This window comes from Vipera berus (assembly GCF_964194415.1).
Source record: "Vipera berus genome assembly, chromosome: 2".
Taxonomy (NCBI): domain Eukaryota; kingdom Metazoa; phylum Chordata; class Lepidosauria; order Squamata; family Viperidae; genus Vipera; species Vipera berus.
The window spans coordinates 277,593,611-277,611,164 of record NC_138203.1 but is presented as its reverse complement, the minus strand read 5'-3'; the positions used below and the strand labels follow the sequence as shown (position 1 = coordinate 277,611,164).

Below are 17,554 nucleotides of genomic sequence, written 5' to 3'. Positions count from 1 at the left end.
ACCAGGACCGCAAGGACTGGCTTGCTCTCTTGGGTACACGTACACAACTAGGATACTGCCTGGAAAGTTCCCCATGCTTGTGCCGCCACCTGCAGCCCTTGGGATCAATGAGGCGGCGTGGGACAACTCGCTGCGGCCAAGTTGCCATGGTCAACTCACCACGGCCAATTCGTCACAGCCAACTTGTCACGGGACAACTCGTCACGGCCAACCCGCTACCGGACACTTCGCTGTGGGACAATTCAACAATTCAATTATTTAGAATAAGTTAAAAAAAATTTTTTTTTTCATTTTTTTGTCATTCGCGTTTCGCTTTGTCCCTCCTTTGGCATCCTTTCCTTATTCTATGCCACCGCTTCTGTTAGTTGTAATGTTAGTTGTAACTCTTGTCCCCCAGCAAGGGTGTCCCATGGTGGGTTGGCCGCGGCGAATTGTCGCAGATCGCAATGAGGTGGCCCTCCTGGCCTGAAAACCGTTAAATAATTCGTCCCTTCCAAATGTTCGTTGCTTCCGTTTCGCACTACAAACCCGGCACCTTAATAATTAGGTAGTCCTGGACTTAACGATCTTTCATTTAGTGACTGTTCGAAGTGATGACGGCACCAGGGAAAAGTGACCTGGGACCGTTTCTCACACTTACAAGCCTTGCAGCATCCCCACGGTCGTGTGATCGTAATTCCAGACGCTTGACAACTCGTCCGCACGTACGACGGTTGTCGCGTCTCAAGAGTCACGTGATCCCCTTTTGCGGTCCTTCGGACAGGCAGTCAAGGGGGACGCCGGGTTCACTTTTCAACCGTGTTACTGACTTAACAACTGCAGTGATTCATAAAAGGTAAAGGTTCCCCCGCACATGCGTGCTAGTTGTTTCCGACTCTAGGGGCCGGTGCTCATCTCCGTTTCAAAGCCGAACAGCCAGCGTTTGTCCGAGGACGTCTCCGTGGTCATGTGGCTGGCATGACTAGACGCCAAAGGCGCACGGAACGCTGTTACCTTCCCACCGTAGTGGTCCCTATTTTTCTACTTGCATTTTTTACGTGCTTTCGAACTGCTAGGTTGGCAGAAGCTGGGACGAGTAACAGGCGCTCACTCTGTTACGCGGCACTCGGGATTCGACCCGCCAAACTGCCGACCTTCTGATCGACAAGCTCAGCGTCCTAACCCACTGAGCCACCCGCGTCCCCAGTGATTCATAACTATGGGTAAAAAAAAAGTCATAAAATGGAACCAAAGTCACCTGACAACTGTCACGTTAGCGACAGAAAAGTTGGGCTCAGTTGTGGTCCTAAGTTGAGGACAAGCCGTACTTATTTTATTCGTCAAGTTCTTAAAACCGCCCAACTCCCTTCGCACTCCGCGACGCTTTTACAAAAGAATGAAATTCAGCTGATCCAAAACGCTTCACTCTCCCTCTCTGTTATATTACAAATGCAGCTAATTTTCAAGTGAATAATTGTGGGTCCGTCTAGCAACCTAATCCACATTCAGTAACAATAAATGCTGGGATTGGAATCCCCAAGCCATACCTCATACGACTCTGATTTGACATCCTGCTGGCTCGTCAGGAACTCCTCCATCAGGGCCACCGCCTGGGAACACGTATCCGGTCCTCCTGCCCGGATCCAGCTCTGGAGGTCCGATGGGAGGCTGGCCAGGAACTGCTCCAGGATCAGCAGCTCCAGGATCTGCTCCTTGGTGCGTCTCTCCGGCTTCAGCCACTGGAGACAAAGCTCCTGGAGCTGGCTGTGGATCCTCCGGGGATCTCCCACCTCCTGGCAGCAGAACTGCCTAAAATGTTGGCGCTGCATCTCCCTTTTCAGGGCTTCCCCTCGCAAAATGGCGGCCTTCACTTTCCCATAGTCCTCCCGATCTCTGCCTTCCAGACTTCGGAAGGCCCCTTCGGCTTCTCCACTCAGTGCTGGCAGAAGATGGGCCACCCACTGTTCTGAGGGCCACTGGCAGGCCTGGGCCACTTGCTCAAAGGACGCTAGAAAGGCCTTGGTGTCTTCCCAAGGAGAAGCCTCTGAAAAACCCGGGCTGCCCCCGCCTCCTTTGTGGACGGGTTGCAGGGTCTTGAGGAACTGCTGCCACTGGGCTTCCCAACGTTCTTCCATCTCGCGGAACGGCTCTTCTTTGCTTGCCTGCGACGCTCCCCATCCCGGTTCCTCAGAGACCGACGGAGGCTGAATTTCGCAGGAGGGTTTTCCCAGATCCGTCCCTTCTAATTTGGGCTCTGAAATATACAGGGGCTGAACCGGATTGGCGAGATTTCCTGCTCCTCCTCTCCACCGGGGCTCGGCGTTTTTTTTCTCTTTCACTGCTTTCTCTGCCGCCTCTTTGCTCTTGGATCTAGAATTTTCAAAGGTCAGATTTAGCAGACCAAACTTAAGGAACCTAATATAGTTTGGGGAAAAAAAAGGTTTGATCCCACGGCCGTGGGAATATGTGTTCTGTTCCAGCCTACTACCGGCCCTGCACAAATGTCAGGGACAACCCCTTTTCAAAAGTCAATAGGCTGAAAGTAAGCCAACCAAATTTATTTACACAAATGAAACGAAACAGATCCAAAACAGAGCAAAACAAATACGAACCACGACTAAATCAGAAGCTGTTCAAACGGTTGCCTTCAGCAACCAGCACCTCCCACACATTCCCCTTTTAAACACAGTTTCAAGGTGTGGCTTCTCTTTGCCTCCTCCCGAGGTGCCTCATTGCCTTCCTTTGTTTACTCCTGCTTGTCTGCCTCCTGCTTCGGGCGTCCTTGAACAAAGCCAGCTGTGAATCGTCTTCGTCCAAGCTGTCAGGCTCATACAGCTGGGTCTGAGGAGGAACCAGACGGGAGGGGCCTGGCTGAGAGCTCTAAGATGCCTCAGAACTGTCCTCTGCAGGCTGTCCAATCCCCTCCTCCTCCTCTTCCTCCTCCTCAGAATTGTCCGATTCAGCTGCCGAACCCACAGGCTGACACTGAATCACAACAATATGCTACAAAGGTTGTAACTGTGAAAAATGGCCGCAAGTCGCTTTTTTTCAGTGCTGTTGTAACTTTGAATGGTCACTAAATGAACGGTGGTAAGTTGAGGACTACCATTACCAGCGTGACACCTGCCATCCCAGAAGCCACTCATCCCCCTGCCTCTGTTTCCTTTCTCCTTCCAGGCTGACATCTCCCATATTTTCCGTCAAAAATTTGAGAGGACAAATGACAACAGCCCAACAACAGAATGCTATTCAATGAGCAGTGAAGTCTCCTTTGCTGGATGTGTTTACCCAGAGGTTTGAGGGAACTTTATGGGGGATTATCTAATAGTGTGTTTCTGTACTGGGCAGGGGGCTAGACTACATGACCTTCAAGGTCCTTTCCATCATTCTATGAACATACAATGATTCTGTATATGGAAGAATTTCTTAGACATAAAAACCGCCTCATAAACAATGGGGAACCAGTGTTTAAATGGGGTAGAACAGGGGTCTTCAATTGGCCCTTTTATGACTCGTGGACTTCAACTCCCAGAATTCCTCAGCCAGCGTGCCTGGGAGTTGAAGTCCACAAGTCACAAAAGGGCCAAGTTTGAAGATCCCTGGGGTAGATGCTCATGCATTAGGCTGCTGAAAGCGGTAGGTTCCTATACTGAGAATGGCTTGGATTAGATCAGGGGTTTGGGGAACGATGGCTCTTTTTTGACTCGTGGACTTCAACTCCCAGAATCCCTCAGCCAGTCATGCTGGCTGAGGAATTCTGGGAGTTGAAGTCCACGAGTCACAAAAACGGCCAAGGTTGCCTACCCCTGAGTCCTATACCCTCTTAGACAAGTGGCTGTCCAATCTCTTCTTATAAAAACCTCCAGCGATGGAGCGCCCACCATTTCTGGGGGCAAAGCTGCCCCAACCTTGAGAATGCAAATCTTCTCCTTCGTCGGCTGCAAAGCTTTGGGAGGACCGCTTGCCTTTCGGGGGCCCTCCCCCCCCTTTTTTTTGCAAGCCCGGAATTGGGTATGTGTAGTTTAATGAAGAGAAGGGTGAGGGGGTGACATGATAGCAGTCTTCCAATATCTCAGCGGTTGGCCACAAAGAAGAGGGAGCCAAGCTATTCTCCAAAGCACCTGAAAGCAGGACAAGAAGCCACGGATGGGAACTAGTCAAGGAGAGAAGCAACCTAGAACTAAGGAGAAACTTCCTGACAGTTAGAACAACTAACCAGTGGAACAACCTGCCTCCAGAAGTGGTGAATGCTCCAACACTGGAGGTTTTTCAGAAGAGACTGGACAGCCATTTGCCTGAAATGGTATAGGGTTTCCTGCCTGAGCAGGGGGTTGGACTAGATGACCTCCAAGGTCCCTTCCAACTTTATATTATTATTATTATTATTATTATTATTATTATTATTATTATTATTATTATTATTATTATTATTATCATCTCTGTGAACTTATGCAGAATTGACTTGGGAGGCCGGTGTGTGGTGTAGTTGGTTCACATGGTGTGGTAGGATAGAGGGTTTGTTGTCACTGTGTGTTGGGGGGAGAGAGAGCAGGGGGGGGGGAGGCTCAGCTAATCTCAATGTACACATGTTGTACTTTGACAATAAAGGTTTATTATTATTATTAACTAAGAAATTAAATTAACACACACACACACACACACACACACACACACCCTGAAAGCAGGACAAGAAGCAATGGATGGGAACTAGTCAAGGACAGAAGCAACCTAGAACTAAGGAGAAACTTCCTGACAGTTAGAACAATTAACCAGTGGAACAACCTGCCTCCAGAAGTGGTGAATGCTCCAACACACTGGAGGTTTTTAAGAAGAGACTGGACAGCCATTTGCCTGAAATGGTATAGGGTTTCCTGCCTGAACAGGGGGTTGGACTAGATGACCTCCAAGGTCCCTTCCAACTTTATATTATTATTATTATTATTATTATTATTATTATTATTATTATTATTATTATTATTAATTATTATTATTATTATTATTATTATTATTATTATTATTATTATTATTATTATTATTATTATTATTATTATTATTATTATTATTATTATTATCCTGATACCTGATCTGCGACATGTAGTAGCGCTTGTAGAAGCCGCTGCCTAGCGGCGCCCTCTCTTCCTCCTCCTCCTCCTCCTCCTCGGCGTTGGAGGCGGCGGCGTTGGCGGCTGCGGCTTCCCCGCCGGCCCGCTTGTGGTCGATGCCGTGGCGCTTGTAGAAGCGCCAGATCCAGCCGTCGCTGGCCTTGAAGGCGAGCTGCATGTCGGCGGCGATGGCGTTGGCGGCCGCCTTCAGGTCCACCCGGCGGACTTTGGCTCCCTGGGCCCGCCGCTCCACGTACCAGCGCAGCACCGCCTCCTCCAGCGAAGCCTCCTGCGACATCTTCATGTGCTTCCTGGCCCCGATCTTCTCCGCCGCCGCCGCCGCCGCGCCGGTCGAGTCGACGTCGCACATCCGCACGAACCTCTTCAGCTTCTCCTTGGCTTTGCGGATGTCCGACACCGTCTGCTTCTTCACGCCGTACTCCTCGCACGCCCGCGCCACCGACCAGCCCGACTCCAGCTTCTCGATCAGCTCCAGCTTCTGCTTCACGCTCAGGTTCACCCGCTTCCGCTTCGCCACCCCCGCCGAAGCCATGGTGCGGCCCAACGCCCCAAGGGGAGAGCCGACGGCGGGACAGCCCAACTTGCCGACTGCGGGGGGGGTACGGTGCGCGGTGCGAGGGAAGTCACTTAAGGGCTCCGGCTTCGCGCCTGCGCAGAAGCGCGGCCGGCCTTCCCGGGAAGCCGCTGTCCCGTTCGTCGCATCTCGCTGGTCAGACACCTGCGCAAGAGAGGGCGGGGGGGGGGCAGGGGGGAAAGGAATGACCGACCGGAAGTTTTGTACAGCAAACGTAGAGATATGAAAATAGACAGAAAGGGGGCATCCGGGTGACTACTTCCGGGTCAGAAGGGCTGGAATTTGCCGCGCAGGCGCAATAGGAGAAAGGCGGCTGTGTCTGGAAGGAGAATCCTGGCGAAGGTTCGGGTTTTTCTTTCTCGGTTCCGGAAGCTCGGGCTGTGTGCCGCTCTGTGTATCTATCGCCCTGGGAGAGACCTCCAGGTCCGTGCTCGGAATGTGTCACTGATGGGAGAAGCCTCTGGAGTGGGTTCCGAATAAGAGCTGGAAAGGTCCATGGAGGTCATCTAGTCCAACCTCCTGCTCAAGCAGGAGAAGACCTTATTATACCATTCCAGACAATGGGCTGCTATCCAGTCTCTTTCTTAAAATCTTCCAGTGATGAAGCACCTGCGACTTCTGAAGGCAAAGCTGTGCCACTGGTTAATTGTTCTCACTGTTAGAAGTTTCTCCTGAATTCCTGGTTGCTTCTCTCCTTGTTTTTAACAGCTTGATTTAGATTTGACCTGGTCTGATGGGTTAGGGTTGGGGTTTTAATATGTTTTAATACTGTTTTAAACTGGGCTAAATATGTAATCATTTTTTAACTTTTGTATTCCGCTTTTTTATATTTATTGCCCTGTACACCGCCCTGAGTCCTTCAGGAGAAGGGCGGTATAAAAATATAAATAAATAAATAAATAAATTTGCCTGCAGTTGCACATAGGTGTTACCGCATACCTACGCTGTGACGGGGTTGAGGGGTTGCCAGGTAGTTGCAGACAGTTGTGTAGGGATGCGCATCTTCAGTTCTGATTGGATGATCTCGTTGGGAGGTGGGAGGAAGCCAAAGCCCATTCCAAAGGTGCTTTTTTTTCAGGAGGCAACTGGATTTTCTTGTGTTTCTTGTGAAGACGTTTCGCTTCTCATCTGGGAAGCTTCTTCAGCTCTGACTAGATGGTGGGGAGTGGAAGGATTTATATATATATATATTAATCCCATTTATATCCCGCCCTTCTCCAAAGACTCAGGGCGGCTTACAATCTAAAGCACAAATCAATGTGCTTAGCAATAGACTTCATTCTATGTATATGCCTGCTTATTAGGGCTTTTGGGCCCCCCCAGTGGCATTATTACAAAGTCAGCTTATTGCCCCCAACAATCTGGGTCCTCATTTTACCTACCTCGGAAGGATGGGTCAACATTGAGCCTGGTGGGACTCGAACCTGCACTAATTGCAGGCAGCTGGTGTTACCTAAGGAGGCATTAGCCCACTGCTCCACCAAGGCTCCTTGCTTGCAGACAGACGGTCGTTTGCGTTCCTTTAGAGAGTCAAAACGCAAGCAAGTCCACTTGCCTCCTGAAAAAAGCACCTTTGGGAGAAGCATACCTGGATGACTGAGAATCTCAAACGACAAAATGGAGCAGCTGGAGGAGAGACTGGCCCACGAAGTGGGGAGATACAAACATTTGTACGACGTCATGGATAAAGACCACAAAAACCATGAGGTGACAGCTCGTTCATGGAGGGAAATTGGAAGAACTTTGGAGGAAGATCCAGACCGATGCAGAGAAAAGTGGAAGCAACTGCCAGACAAGTTTGTCAGGCTGAAAAAGAGAATGAAAACAAAGAGCAGGGATCCTGGGTCGGCCTACTGTATAATGCTGTCCTGGCTGGAAGGATTTGTAAAACATTGGGAAACCCAAGTGACTTTCAACGGTGTTGCAGCTGAGGTAAGGAAACTAATATTCTAATCTGCAACATTTTTACATTTGTAGAGAACTGGGGACGTGGTCTCTTTTGAGCCACAAACACACTTTAAATGAACTGCCGTAAATTGAGGACTACCTGTAAATGCGAGCGGATTGTCAAGCATCCGGACGATAAGGAGTGCTGCAATCGTTTCTAAGTGTGAGGATCCGTCATTAGTCATTTTTTTCAACCTTGTCATTTCAAACGGTCGCCTAAATAAATGGTCCTGAGTCAAGGGCTACCTGTGCTCAAATTTGGCCACTAGGTTGCTGATTTAGTTTTGAAATTTCCTTACTTTTTTTTATGGTATTAACATCCTTGTCGGAAAGCTGGTCTTTAGTTGAATGAAGCAATGGTGTGATTCTGCGGAAGAACAGGGTAGAACAACAGCTAATGACCCTCTTTTACCGGTCTACTATAGAGAGCGTCCTCTCGTATGGTATTGTGGTTTGGTATGCTGGTCTGACAGCCGCGGATAGGAAAGCATTACAGAGGGTGGTGAGCACAGCACAAGATATTGTGGGCTGTCCCCTGACACCAATGGATGACCTCGCCAGGGCTCGCTGCCTTGGAAGAGTGAGGAAGATTCTCAGGGAAGACACACACCCTGGACGGTATCTCTTTACTCTCCTACCATCGGGTAGGAGATATAGGAGTATAGCCAGCCGCACCAACAGGCTGAAGAACAGCTTTTATCCATGGGCTGTTAGGCTTTTGAAGGGGAAATAGTTTTATAAACTTTTATGCATGATTGACTTGCGAGGCCGGTGCGTTGTGCAATTAGCTCACGTGGTGTAACAAGATGGAGGGTTTGTTGTCACTGTGAGTTGGGGGGTGGGGGCACGAAGGGAGGCTCAGCTAATCTCAATGTATACATGGTTGTACTTTGACAATAAAGGTTCATTCATTCATTTGGGTCAGCCACTGGCTTTCAGGCCAGGCCCCTGATTAGGGGAAGAAGGGATCTTAACCGTGCGTTTTAGACAACAACATTTGCCCCCAGTCCCATGGTCAGGTCTGTGGAAAAGACAGACAGAGAGGGAGGCAGGAGGAGGAGGGGAGAGAAGAGGAAAAGAGAGGCAGCAGAGAGAGGGACGTAGAAGGAAAGGGGAAGAGAGAAAGAGGAGTGAAAAGAAGAAGAGAAGAAGGTGGAGCAAAGGGGAGAGAGGGAAGGAGGGGAGAGAGGACAGAAAGAGGAGGAAGAGGGGAGAGAGTAGAAGAGAAGGGGAGAGAGGGTGAAGGAAATGAGGGGAGAGAGAAAAGAGGAAAAAGAGGAGAGAAAGAGGGGAGAGAGAGAAAATGGGTGGCATTTAGGTTGAGACCTAAGCAAAATGGGTGGCATTTAGGTTGAGACCTAAGCACAAATGGAATGGAAATAGAGGTAGTCCTCAACGTACGACCACAATTTATGTTGCTAAGTGAGAAATTTGTTAAGTAAGTTTTGCCCCATTTTACGACTTTTCTTGCCATATTTGTTAAGTCAGACATGTCAAACACAAGGCCTGGGGGCCAGATCCGGCCCGCGAAGTGGTTTCATGTGGCCCGCAAAGCCATCCTGGAAACAGTGAGGGAACGGCCCCCGCTGCCTTGGCCCTGGCCCAGAGACCCTCCTCCTGCCAGAGACCCTCAGATCTGTCCCACTCCTGCCCAGGCCCCCATAGGCACCCTTGATGCGAACGATGTAGAGCTGGCTACACCCACCCAGTAGGCCATACGCACTCTAGCCGCGCCCACCCAGTAGGCCACGCCCACCCAGGCCACACCCACCTGGCCCCCTGAGGGCAACTGCAATGCTGATGCAGCCCTCAGTGAAATTGAGTTTGACAACCCTGTCTTAAGTGAATCACTGCAGTTCAATGAGAATAGGGCCGGAAAGGACCTCGGAGGTCTTCTAGCCCAACCCTCTGCTCAAGCAGGAGACCGAGACCCTATCCCATTTCAGACAAGTGGCTGTCCAGTCTCTTCTGAAAAGCCTCCAGTGTTGAAGCACCCGCAGCTTCTGAAGGCAAAACAGTTCCACTGGTTAATTCTCCTCACTGTTCGGAAGTTGTTAAATTATTAAGCCGGTTGTTAATTGAATCTGGCTTCCCCCATTGATTTTGCTGTTCAGAAGGTCGCAAAGGGGGATCACATGACGCCGGGACACTGCAGCCATCATAAATGTGAGTCAGTTGTCAAGCGTCCCAATATAAATCACGTAACTATGGCGATGCTACAATGGCCATATGTCAGAGCATGCACAGTCCTGTTGCGCTGAGGTAACCCAGGAGTAAATATAGTAAACAGTGGTTTGTATTAAATGGTGGTTTATATTACACTGTCTACAAATATGCACTAGAAACAAGATACGTACACATGGCCATTCAGTGAACTCCAATACACAGCAATCACAGCAGGAAATGGACAAGAGAGAACACAGCAGCAAAAACCTTCCCTTTTATACTCATTCATCTCACATTACATTACATCATTACATTAGCTGTTTAGCTGTTAAGTTATTATCCTGGCACCCTAAGTGTGAAAAGTGGTCCTGAGTCCCATTTTTCCAGGGCCATTGTAACTTCGGGCAGTCGCTAAGTGAACTGCTGTAAGTCGAGGACCGGCTGTGCTAAGCGTTGATAGGAATCAACCTTGACATCGTTTGTCTGCTTAACAGGGGCTTCTGGCCTTTGAAGAAGTGGCTGTGCATTTCACCGACGAGGAATGGACGCTGCTGGACGCAGGACAGCGGGCCCTGTACCAGGAGGTCATGGCAGAAAATTATGGGATGGTGGCCTCTCTAAGTAAGGCTCCCTGGGCTTTGAGGGGATGATGCTGCTGCAACTGACTCGGATCGTTCTCTTTTCCCGGGGCTGCAACCGTTTCTTGCAAAAGCAGTTCGAATTTCTGCCTGGGAACCTAGGCCGGCCCAACTCTCCCGGCAGCCGAATTTTGCTGCACAGTTACTTTCCCTCCCAGACCTTGGATGTCGTTTTCTTTTGGGGATATTAAGTGGAATTAAGGTGGCAGCTGGTCTCCCCTTTCCTCCTGCCCCTCTCCCCCCCACCCTCAGGGAAAAGTGTGGTTGTTGGTGAAGGGGTTGCAAAGACCTTGCCAGATTGTTAGGAATTGTTGTGCAGAGGTCTCCTTGTGCTACCAAGGAGTTGCACAGACAAGGAAGGATACTGAGAGCAGTAAGAGTCACACAGTAACCACAAGAGTACACTGAGTTGTGAAAACAGAAAGTATTTTACTTTTGAGGTGGTGTAAAAACAAAAATGCACGGTCAAAAATAAACAGTCCAGGTCATACACAATAGTAACAGTCCAAGGAGTATTCCAAATTCAAAGTCTTCTTACCGGTCCAGAGGTCAATACACAGTTGTTCAGGTTTATCACAGTAGTAAACCAACAGTACAGCAAAACAGCAATAGTAGAGAGAGCAGAGAATTCAGAGAGAAAGAAGCTACGTTCCTAGCTCCCTCTTATGGCCATGAGAACACTTACACCCCCATTGGCCAATTAACATCTTAAAGTCACAACATCATAGTTTATATATTTTCAACCCAACTATGTAGGCTATCACCATATGCCTAACACAGATGTTGCTGGCCACCCTGGTTTGTCCTTTTTTGGGGAGGGGTATGAATTGAGCTTTACAGAGCCTGTTTTATGAATCTGTGAATCTCTCTTTCTTCTGCTACCCATTTTCTCTCTTCCCTCTCTCTCTTTCTCTCTCCTCTTTTCCTCCTTTCTCCCCTCCCCTTCTCCCTCTCCCCTCATTTCCTTCTACCTCTCATCTCCCTCTGCTTCTCCCATCTCTCCCTTCCCCTCCTTCCTACTCTCCTCTCTTCCTCTTTCTGTCCTCTCCCCTCCCTCTTTCCCTCCTCTCTCTACTCTCCACCTTCTTTCTCTTCTCTCCCTCTTTCCCATCCTCTTTCTCTCCTTTCTTCCCATCTCTCCCCTTTCCTTCTCCCTCCCTCCCTCCCTCTCTCTCCTTTTCCTCTTCTCTCTCTTCCTCTCCCCTCCTCTTCTGGCCTCTCTCTCCCCTGTCCCTCCCCCTCCTCTCTCTCTCTCTCTCTCTCTCTTCCTCCCTCTCTTTTTTCCAATGGACTTGACCCTGGGACTGGGAGGCAATGCCGTTGCCTAAAATCAGCAAGCCTTTTCCTTCTCAGTCCAGGAGCTGCAAGCAGAAATAAACACAGAGGACCAGCCGGCAGGAGCAGCTGACAGATCTGAGCAGGAAACAGGTGATGGAGAAGGAAGAAGCCATCCCCTTTTCCAGCTCCCCACTGAAAGCGAGGCAAAGTCTTGGCGCAGGCTGGAGCGGAGTCCGGCTGCTGGGCTCAAGCAGGAGTGCCGCTGTTCCTGGAGGACGATGGGGTTTTCTCCGCCCTCCTTGGAATTTAGCTTGAGGGAATTCCAGAAAGTTTGGAAAGCTGGAGCCGGGGAAGGAGACGCGCTGCGGACCCGGATCAGCTTCAGTGGGGAAAGGCCGCCCGGCTTCGCTGACCCCGCAGATGTGAAGGAAGAGCTTGCGCCTGAGGAAGAGACCCAAGGCAGGCTGGAAGAAAAAGTGAGTCTGTACCAGGGGTAGGCCACCTTGGCTCTTTTATGACTCGTGGACTTCAACTCCCAGAATTCCTGAGCCAGCGCGGCTCAGCTTGGAAACCTCTCCCTTTCCCCTCAGCATGGCTGGCTCAGGAATTCTGGGAGTTGAAGTCCACGAGTCATAAAGCGGCCTAGGCCAGGGGTAGGCCACCTTGGCTCTTTTATGACTCGTGGACTTCAACTCCCAGAATTCCTGAGCCAGCCATGCTGAGGGGAAAGGGAGAGGTTTCCAAGCTGAGCCATGATGGCTCAGGAATTCTGGGAGTTGAAGTCCGCGAGTCATAAAAGAGCTAAGGTTGCCTACCCCTGGTCTATCCCATACAGGGACCGCCCTTGTGATCTTTCAGAAGGCGCCTCCCACTCCCCCCGAAGGTTAAGATTGAGCATGCTAAGAAAGAGAGATGATTGAAAATGGGGAGGATGGGGGTGGCAAAGGTTATATCAACTGCCATTAAATTGAACTGAAATGCAATTTGTTGGCTGTTCTCCTGTCCTTCTCAGCCTATTTCTTCTCCTGCAGCCTAGCAGTTCTACCAATTTCTGCAGGTGCTGCAATATGTCAAAGGGTCAGCCCTTCCACGCAAAGCTGCTTACACAGACCTGCTGTCAATACTACTGTGCTTGTGTGCACATACCAAACAGTGCTGCCTAGCTCATCAGTTTGTGAAAGGCTGGGTTGTTTCCATCATTTCAGAGACGATAGAGGAAGGAATTGTTGTATTTTAATTGTTGATTTTATTTCAAGAAACAGGCAGGAACTGCAAGAAAAAAACCCTTTTATTCTCAGTATCAATGTCCAAGACAAAATAACACAGAAACACAGTCACAGAAACTCAATCCTCAACACGAACGGTTGCCTCTGGCAACCAGCACATCCCACACCTTCCCTTTTATAATTCAGTCAAGGCGTGGCTTCCTCATGTCTTCTCCTTTGCCTTTGGAGACGCCCCATTGCATTCCTCTGTCCTACTCACTTCTCTTGCCGGCGCTTTCGTGCATCCTGGATTTGTCCCAACTGTTCTTCTTCACTCTCCAACTCAGGCTCCCAGCACAGCTGTGTCTCAGCCTGAGCGCGAGTAGAGGGGCCAGGCTCCTCGTCCAACTGTTAAGTCTTGGAGTTCCTCAGAGCCTTCTTCTGACTCTAATGTCACTCCAGGCCTCTCCTCCTCATCTGATTCCTCAGACTCAGCTGCCGGATCCACTGGCTGGCGAGGAATCACAACAGGCTGTTAAATTCTGCCTGGCTTTACTGCAACCATTTTCTCTCAGTAAAAGTTCTTTTGATTAACCCTATGGAGTCAAGAGTCATGCTTTCCTCAGAGCACCAGCTGGGGCAGGTCCTTATGCCAGCCTTCTTTTAGTTGCTTGGTTTAGCTGTCCTGATTGTGTGAAAGGCACTAGAGGGGGAATCGTGGGGTATAGATGCGGACAGTGTAGGCCAGGGGTAGGCAACCCTGGCTCTTTCATGACCCGTAGATTTCATGCTGGCTCAGGAATTCTGGGAGTTGAAGTCCACGCGTCATAAAAGAGCCAAAGTTGCCTAGCCCTGGTGTAGTCCCTAATATTTATTTTTCCCTCAACATTCCAATCATGGTTGTGTTGCCTTCTTTCTCTTTCAGCTAAGGAGACCTCTGGCAGACATTAATTTCTCCACGCCGATGCAGGAATTCTCGGGCAGAGTGAAGATCCTACATTGGATGGAGACCAGCCCAGAAGGTGTCTTCTTGGGAAAGGCCTATCCAGGGCCAGGTTTAGGTATGTTCCAGAATTCTGGTGGCGCTTCTGATTTATGACCAGTATCGTTGAACCTCTGGGCTAGCCCTCACCTTCCTTCCGGTGAGTGGCAGAGACAGCCAGAGGGTTTAGCTTGGATTTAGCATGTTGATCCCAACTATCCAAGTTCTTCCCAAAGACCTGGGAGAGGCAGATGTTGTTTGATGTTGTTAAAGGTATTTTGACACAGGATGTTTTTATTACTATTTTTTATTATTATTATTACTTTTTCCAACATTCATATTGTTGTTGTTAGCTGCAAAGTCGAGTCCGACCCATCGCGACCCCATGGACAACGTTCCTCCTGGCCAGGGGTAGGCAAGCTTGGCTCTTATATGCCTCATGGACTTCAACTCCCAGAATTCCTGAGCTGGCCGTGCTGAGGGGAAAGGGAGAGGTTTCCAAGCTGAGCTGTGCTGGCTCAGGAATTCTGGGAGTTGAAGTCCACGAGTCATAAAAGAGCCAAGGTGGCCTACCCCTGCTCCAGGCCTTCCTGTCCTCTACCATCTTCTGGAGTCCATTTAAGCTCACGCCTACTGCTTCAGTGACTCCATCCAGCCACCTCATTCTCTGTCATCCCCTCCTTTTCTTGCCCTCAATCTTTCCCAGCATTAGGCTCTTCTCCAGTGAGTCCTTCCATCTCATTAGGTGGCCAAAGTATTTGAGTTTCAATTTCAGAATCTGACCTTCTAAAGAGCAGATCTCCTCTAGGACTGACCGGTTTGATCGCCTTGCAGTCCAAGGGACTCGCAGGAGTCTTCTCCAGCACCATAGTTCAAAGGCCTCAATTCTTTGGCGCTCAGCCTTCCTTATGGTCCAACTTTCACTGCCATACATTGCAACTGGGAAGACCACATTCATATTAGTAAACATTAATAGAGTGCATGTTGTTATTCATATTTATTTGTTTTTTTTCATATTTGCATGGCTGGCCCATCTCAAATAGCAACTCTGGGCAGCTAACGACGGGTTAAAAAAATCCAGTCAGAACAAAGACCAAAATACAAACATATAAAAACGGTCCACAATCAATTTAAAAACCAGAAACCTGGGACCAGCAGCAGAGCTGGTTCTATAACAGCCCGACACGACTGCTCTCCCTTACTTGGTCCTACCTACAGTCGTAAGTGGCTGTAAATCGAGGACTATCTGTAGCTTAATTTAAAAATGGTCTTACTTACGTCAAGCTCGTTCCACGGTGTTTGAATCATCCATTAATTAAAACGGGGGCAAAAAAATAGGTTTATTCTACACTGAAACATATATTGTAACATTACAAATACTTGTATACTATCTCTCCAATGAACTTGTAACTCCTGTTCCTTCATCCAGCTTCCCTTTCTCCTGTAGATCTTCTTGATTGATGATTCCGTGGTCCCTTAATTTCTCCATCGCCTCCTCCTTTGTTTCAACTCTGTAAAACCTTCCACCGTAAGAAAATCTAAAAAAAAAACAAAACCCGGATATCCCCAGCTGCAGTTAATGTTATTTTTCTTCAATATTTGACAAACTTGATCTGTCTTTCTCTCCTCCATTGTAAAGTCTCATTGCATATATCTGGAAGAACTTGTATCTGATGCCCCCCCCAAAAAAACAAACATTACAAATGACGTTTTTTCATAATTTGTGCATCAATTTGCTCTTTTTTGGCTCGTTAAGTGAGTCACACAACAATTTTACACACACTTTTTGTCACGGTTGTTAAGCCAGTCGCTTCCGTTGTCCAGTGAATCGCATGTCATTAAGCAAATCTGGCTTCTCCCATTGGCTAGGCCTGTCGGGAGGTGGCTGAGAAGGTCACACATGGTGATCACGTGACATCCCCCCCCTTCCAGGACACTGCAACCATTGTAAATGCTTACCGGTTGCCAAGTGCTCAGATTTTGATCTCATGACCATGGGTAGGGGTAAGCAACCTTGGCTCTTTTATGACTTGTGGACTTCAACTCCCAGAATTCCTGAGCCAGCATGACTCAGCTTGGAAACCTCTCCCTTTCCCCTCAGCATGGCTGGCTCAGGAATTCTGGGAGTTGAAGTCCACGAGTCATAAAAGAGCCAAGGATGCCTACTCCTGACCATGGGGATATTGCTACAGTCATAAGCGCAAGGACCGGTTACAAGTCATTTTTTCCCCCCAGTGTCGTTAACTTTGAACGGTCACTAAACAAATGGCTGCAAGGGCTACCTGTGGGTAACTATTTTTATGTTCTGTCTTTTATGTTTCGGTTTGTTCCAGGATCAGGTAACTCAACGCTGGACTCTAAGGATGGTTTTTGGCTAGAAAAGCCCAAGGAAACAAACCATCATGGGACATTATTGGACAGAGCCCTGGGGAAACTCATCCAAGGCCCCGACACTCAGGAGGGTCTTGAAATTAAGCAGGAGGTGGACAGCTTAACGGAAGTAAAGTCTGACTTAGCCTTGTTTTGTGAAGAGGCGCCTACGGACGGCTCCATGAAAACCCACCAAGGAAGAGACGCCAGTTTTGATCGCTCTAGAAACCGCCAGCAAAGAGCCGGTTGTTCCGAGAATCGGAACGCGCCGATGGAAAGCGAGCGGATCTACAAATGCTCCTATTGTGGGAGGTGTTTTGAGAAGAGCTTCGACCTGGTTACCCACGAGAGAGCTCACATCGGAGAGAAGATTTACAGGTGCTTCCACTGCGAGAAACGCTTCTCTCACCGGATCGACCTTCTGACCCACAAGAGAAACCACCCAGGGGAGAAGCCGCACCAGTGCGAACTGGACTGCGCCAAGTGCCACAGGCAGACGACTTTTCCAAGGCCGCCCCACAGAGCTCCATCCGGAGAGAAGGCGTGTCAGTGCCCAGTTTGCGGTGAACGTTTCAGGTGGAAATCCAACCTTATCAGACACCGGAGAATCCACACAGGAGAGAAACCTTATCGGTGCGCTGACTGTGGGAAAAGCTACACTCGTAAAACAGCCCTCGACAGACATAAAAGGACCCACGTGGGGGAGAAAGTCTGTGAGATCGGTGCTCCGAGCCTGGGGCCAGCATCAGTGTTGGTTCTCCTTGTATGAATCGCATGGAGATTGAGGAGAAAAATATTGTCTTGTATTAAATATATTAAATGTATTAAACATGGGAGGAAGTTCACTTGCAGCTAAATAAAGTTTGGATTAAGCAGTTGATGGGCAAGTGTTCCTTCACCAGACAAGGCATCCTTCTAGGTGGCCAATGAAACATGCCAAGGTTGGAACTCCTCCCTATCCATACAGGTAGTCCTCGACTTACGACAGTTCGTTTAGTGGCCGTTCAAAGTTACAAGGGCACTGAAAGATGCGAGTTAAGACCATTTTTGAGTTACGACCTTTACACCGTGATGATGTGGTCAAAATGCAGACACTTGGCAACTGACTCATATTTACGATGGTTGCAGTATCCCCGGGATCAGGTGATTCCCCTTTTGCGACCTTCTGACAAGCAAAGTCAACAGGAAAGCCAGGTTCACTTAACAACCGGGTTGCTAACTTATCAACTGCAGTGATTCACTTAGCAACTGTGGCAAGAAAGGTCGTAAAATGGGGCAAAACTCACTTAGCA

General features: G+C 48.9%; 2 protein-coding genes across 2 annotated transcripts in view; one reads left to right on the top strand and one right to left on the bottom strand.

Moving 5' to 3' along the window:
- Nucleotides 1-5,693, bottom strand: part of LOC308663009 (uncharacterized protein) — a 31,647-nt gene extending 25,954 nt beyond the window's left edge. The window contains exons 1-2 of the mRNA XM_081319153.1: nucleotides 5,060-5,693; nucleotides 1,527-2,349 (exon numbers count right to left, since the gene is read on the bottom strand). Of these exons, the coding sequence (XP_081175279.1) occupies nucleotides 1,527-2,349; nucleotides 5,060-5,634 (1,398 nt within the window). The 5' untranslated portion in view covers nucleotides 5,635-5,693. The remainder of the gene's footprint in view (nucleotides 1-1,526; nucleotides 2,350-5,059) is intronic.
- Nucleotides 5,694-7,100: 1,407 nt separating this feature from the next.
- LOC308663374 (uncharacterized protein) lies at nucleotides 7,101-17,140 on the top strand. The gene is made up of 5 exons (XM_081319734.1): nucleotides 7,101-7,608; nucleotides 10,284-10,410; nucleotides 11,781-12,181; nucleotides 13,836-13,971; nucleotides 16,226-17,140. The coding sequence occupies exons 1-5, from the start codon at nucleotides 7,294-7,296 to the stop codon at nucleotides 17,029-17,031; spliced, it is 1,785 nt and encodes a 594-aa protein (XP_081175860.1). The 5' UTR covers nucleotides 7,101-7,293; the 3' UTR covers nucleotides 17,032-17,140.
- The last annotated feature ends 414 nt before the right edge of the window (nucleotides 17,141-17,554 follow it).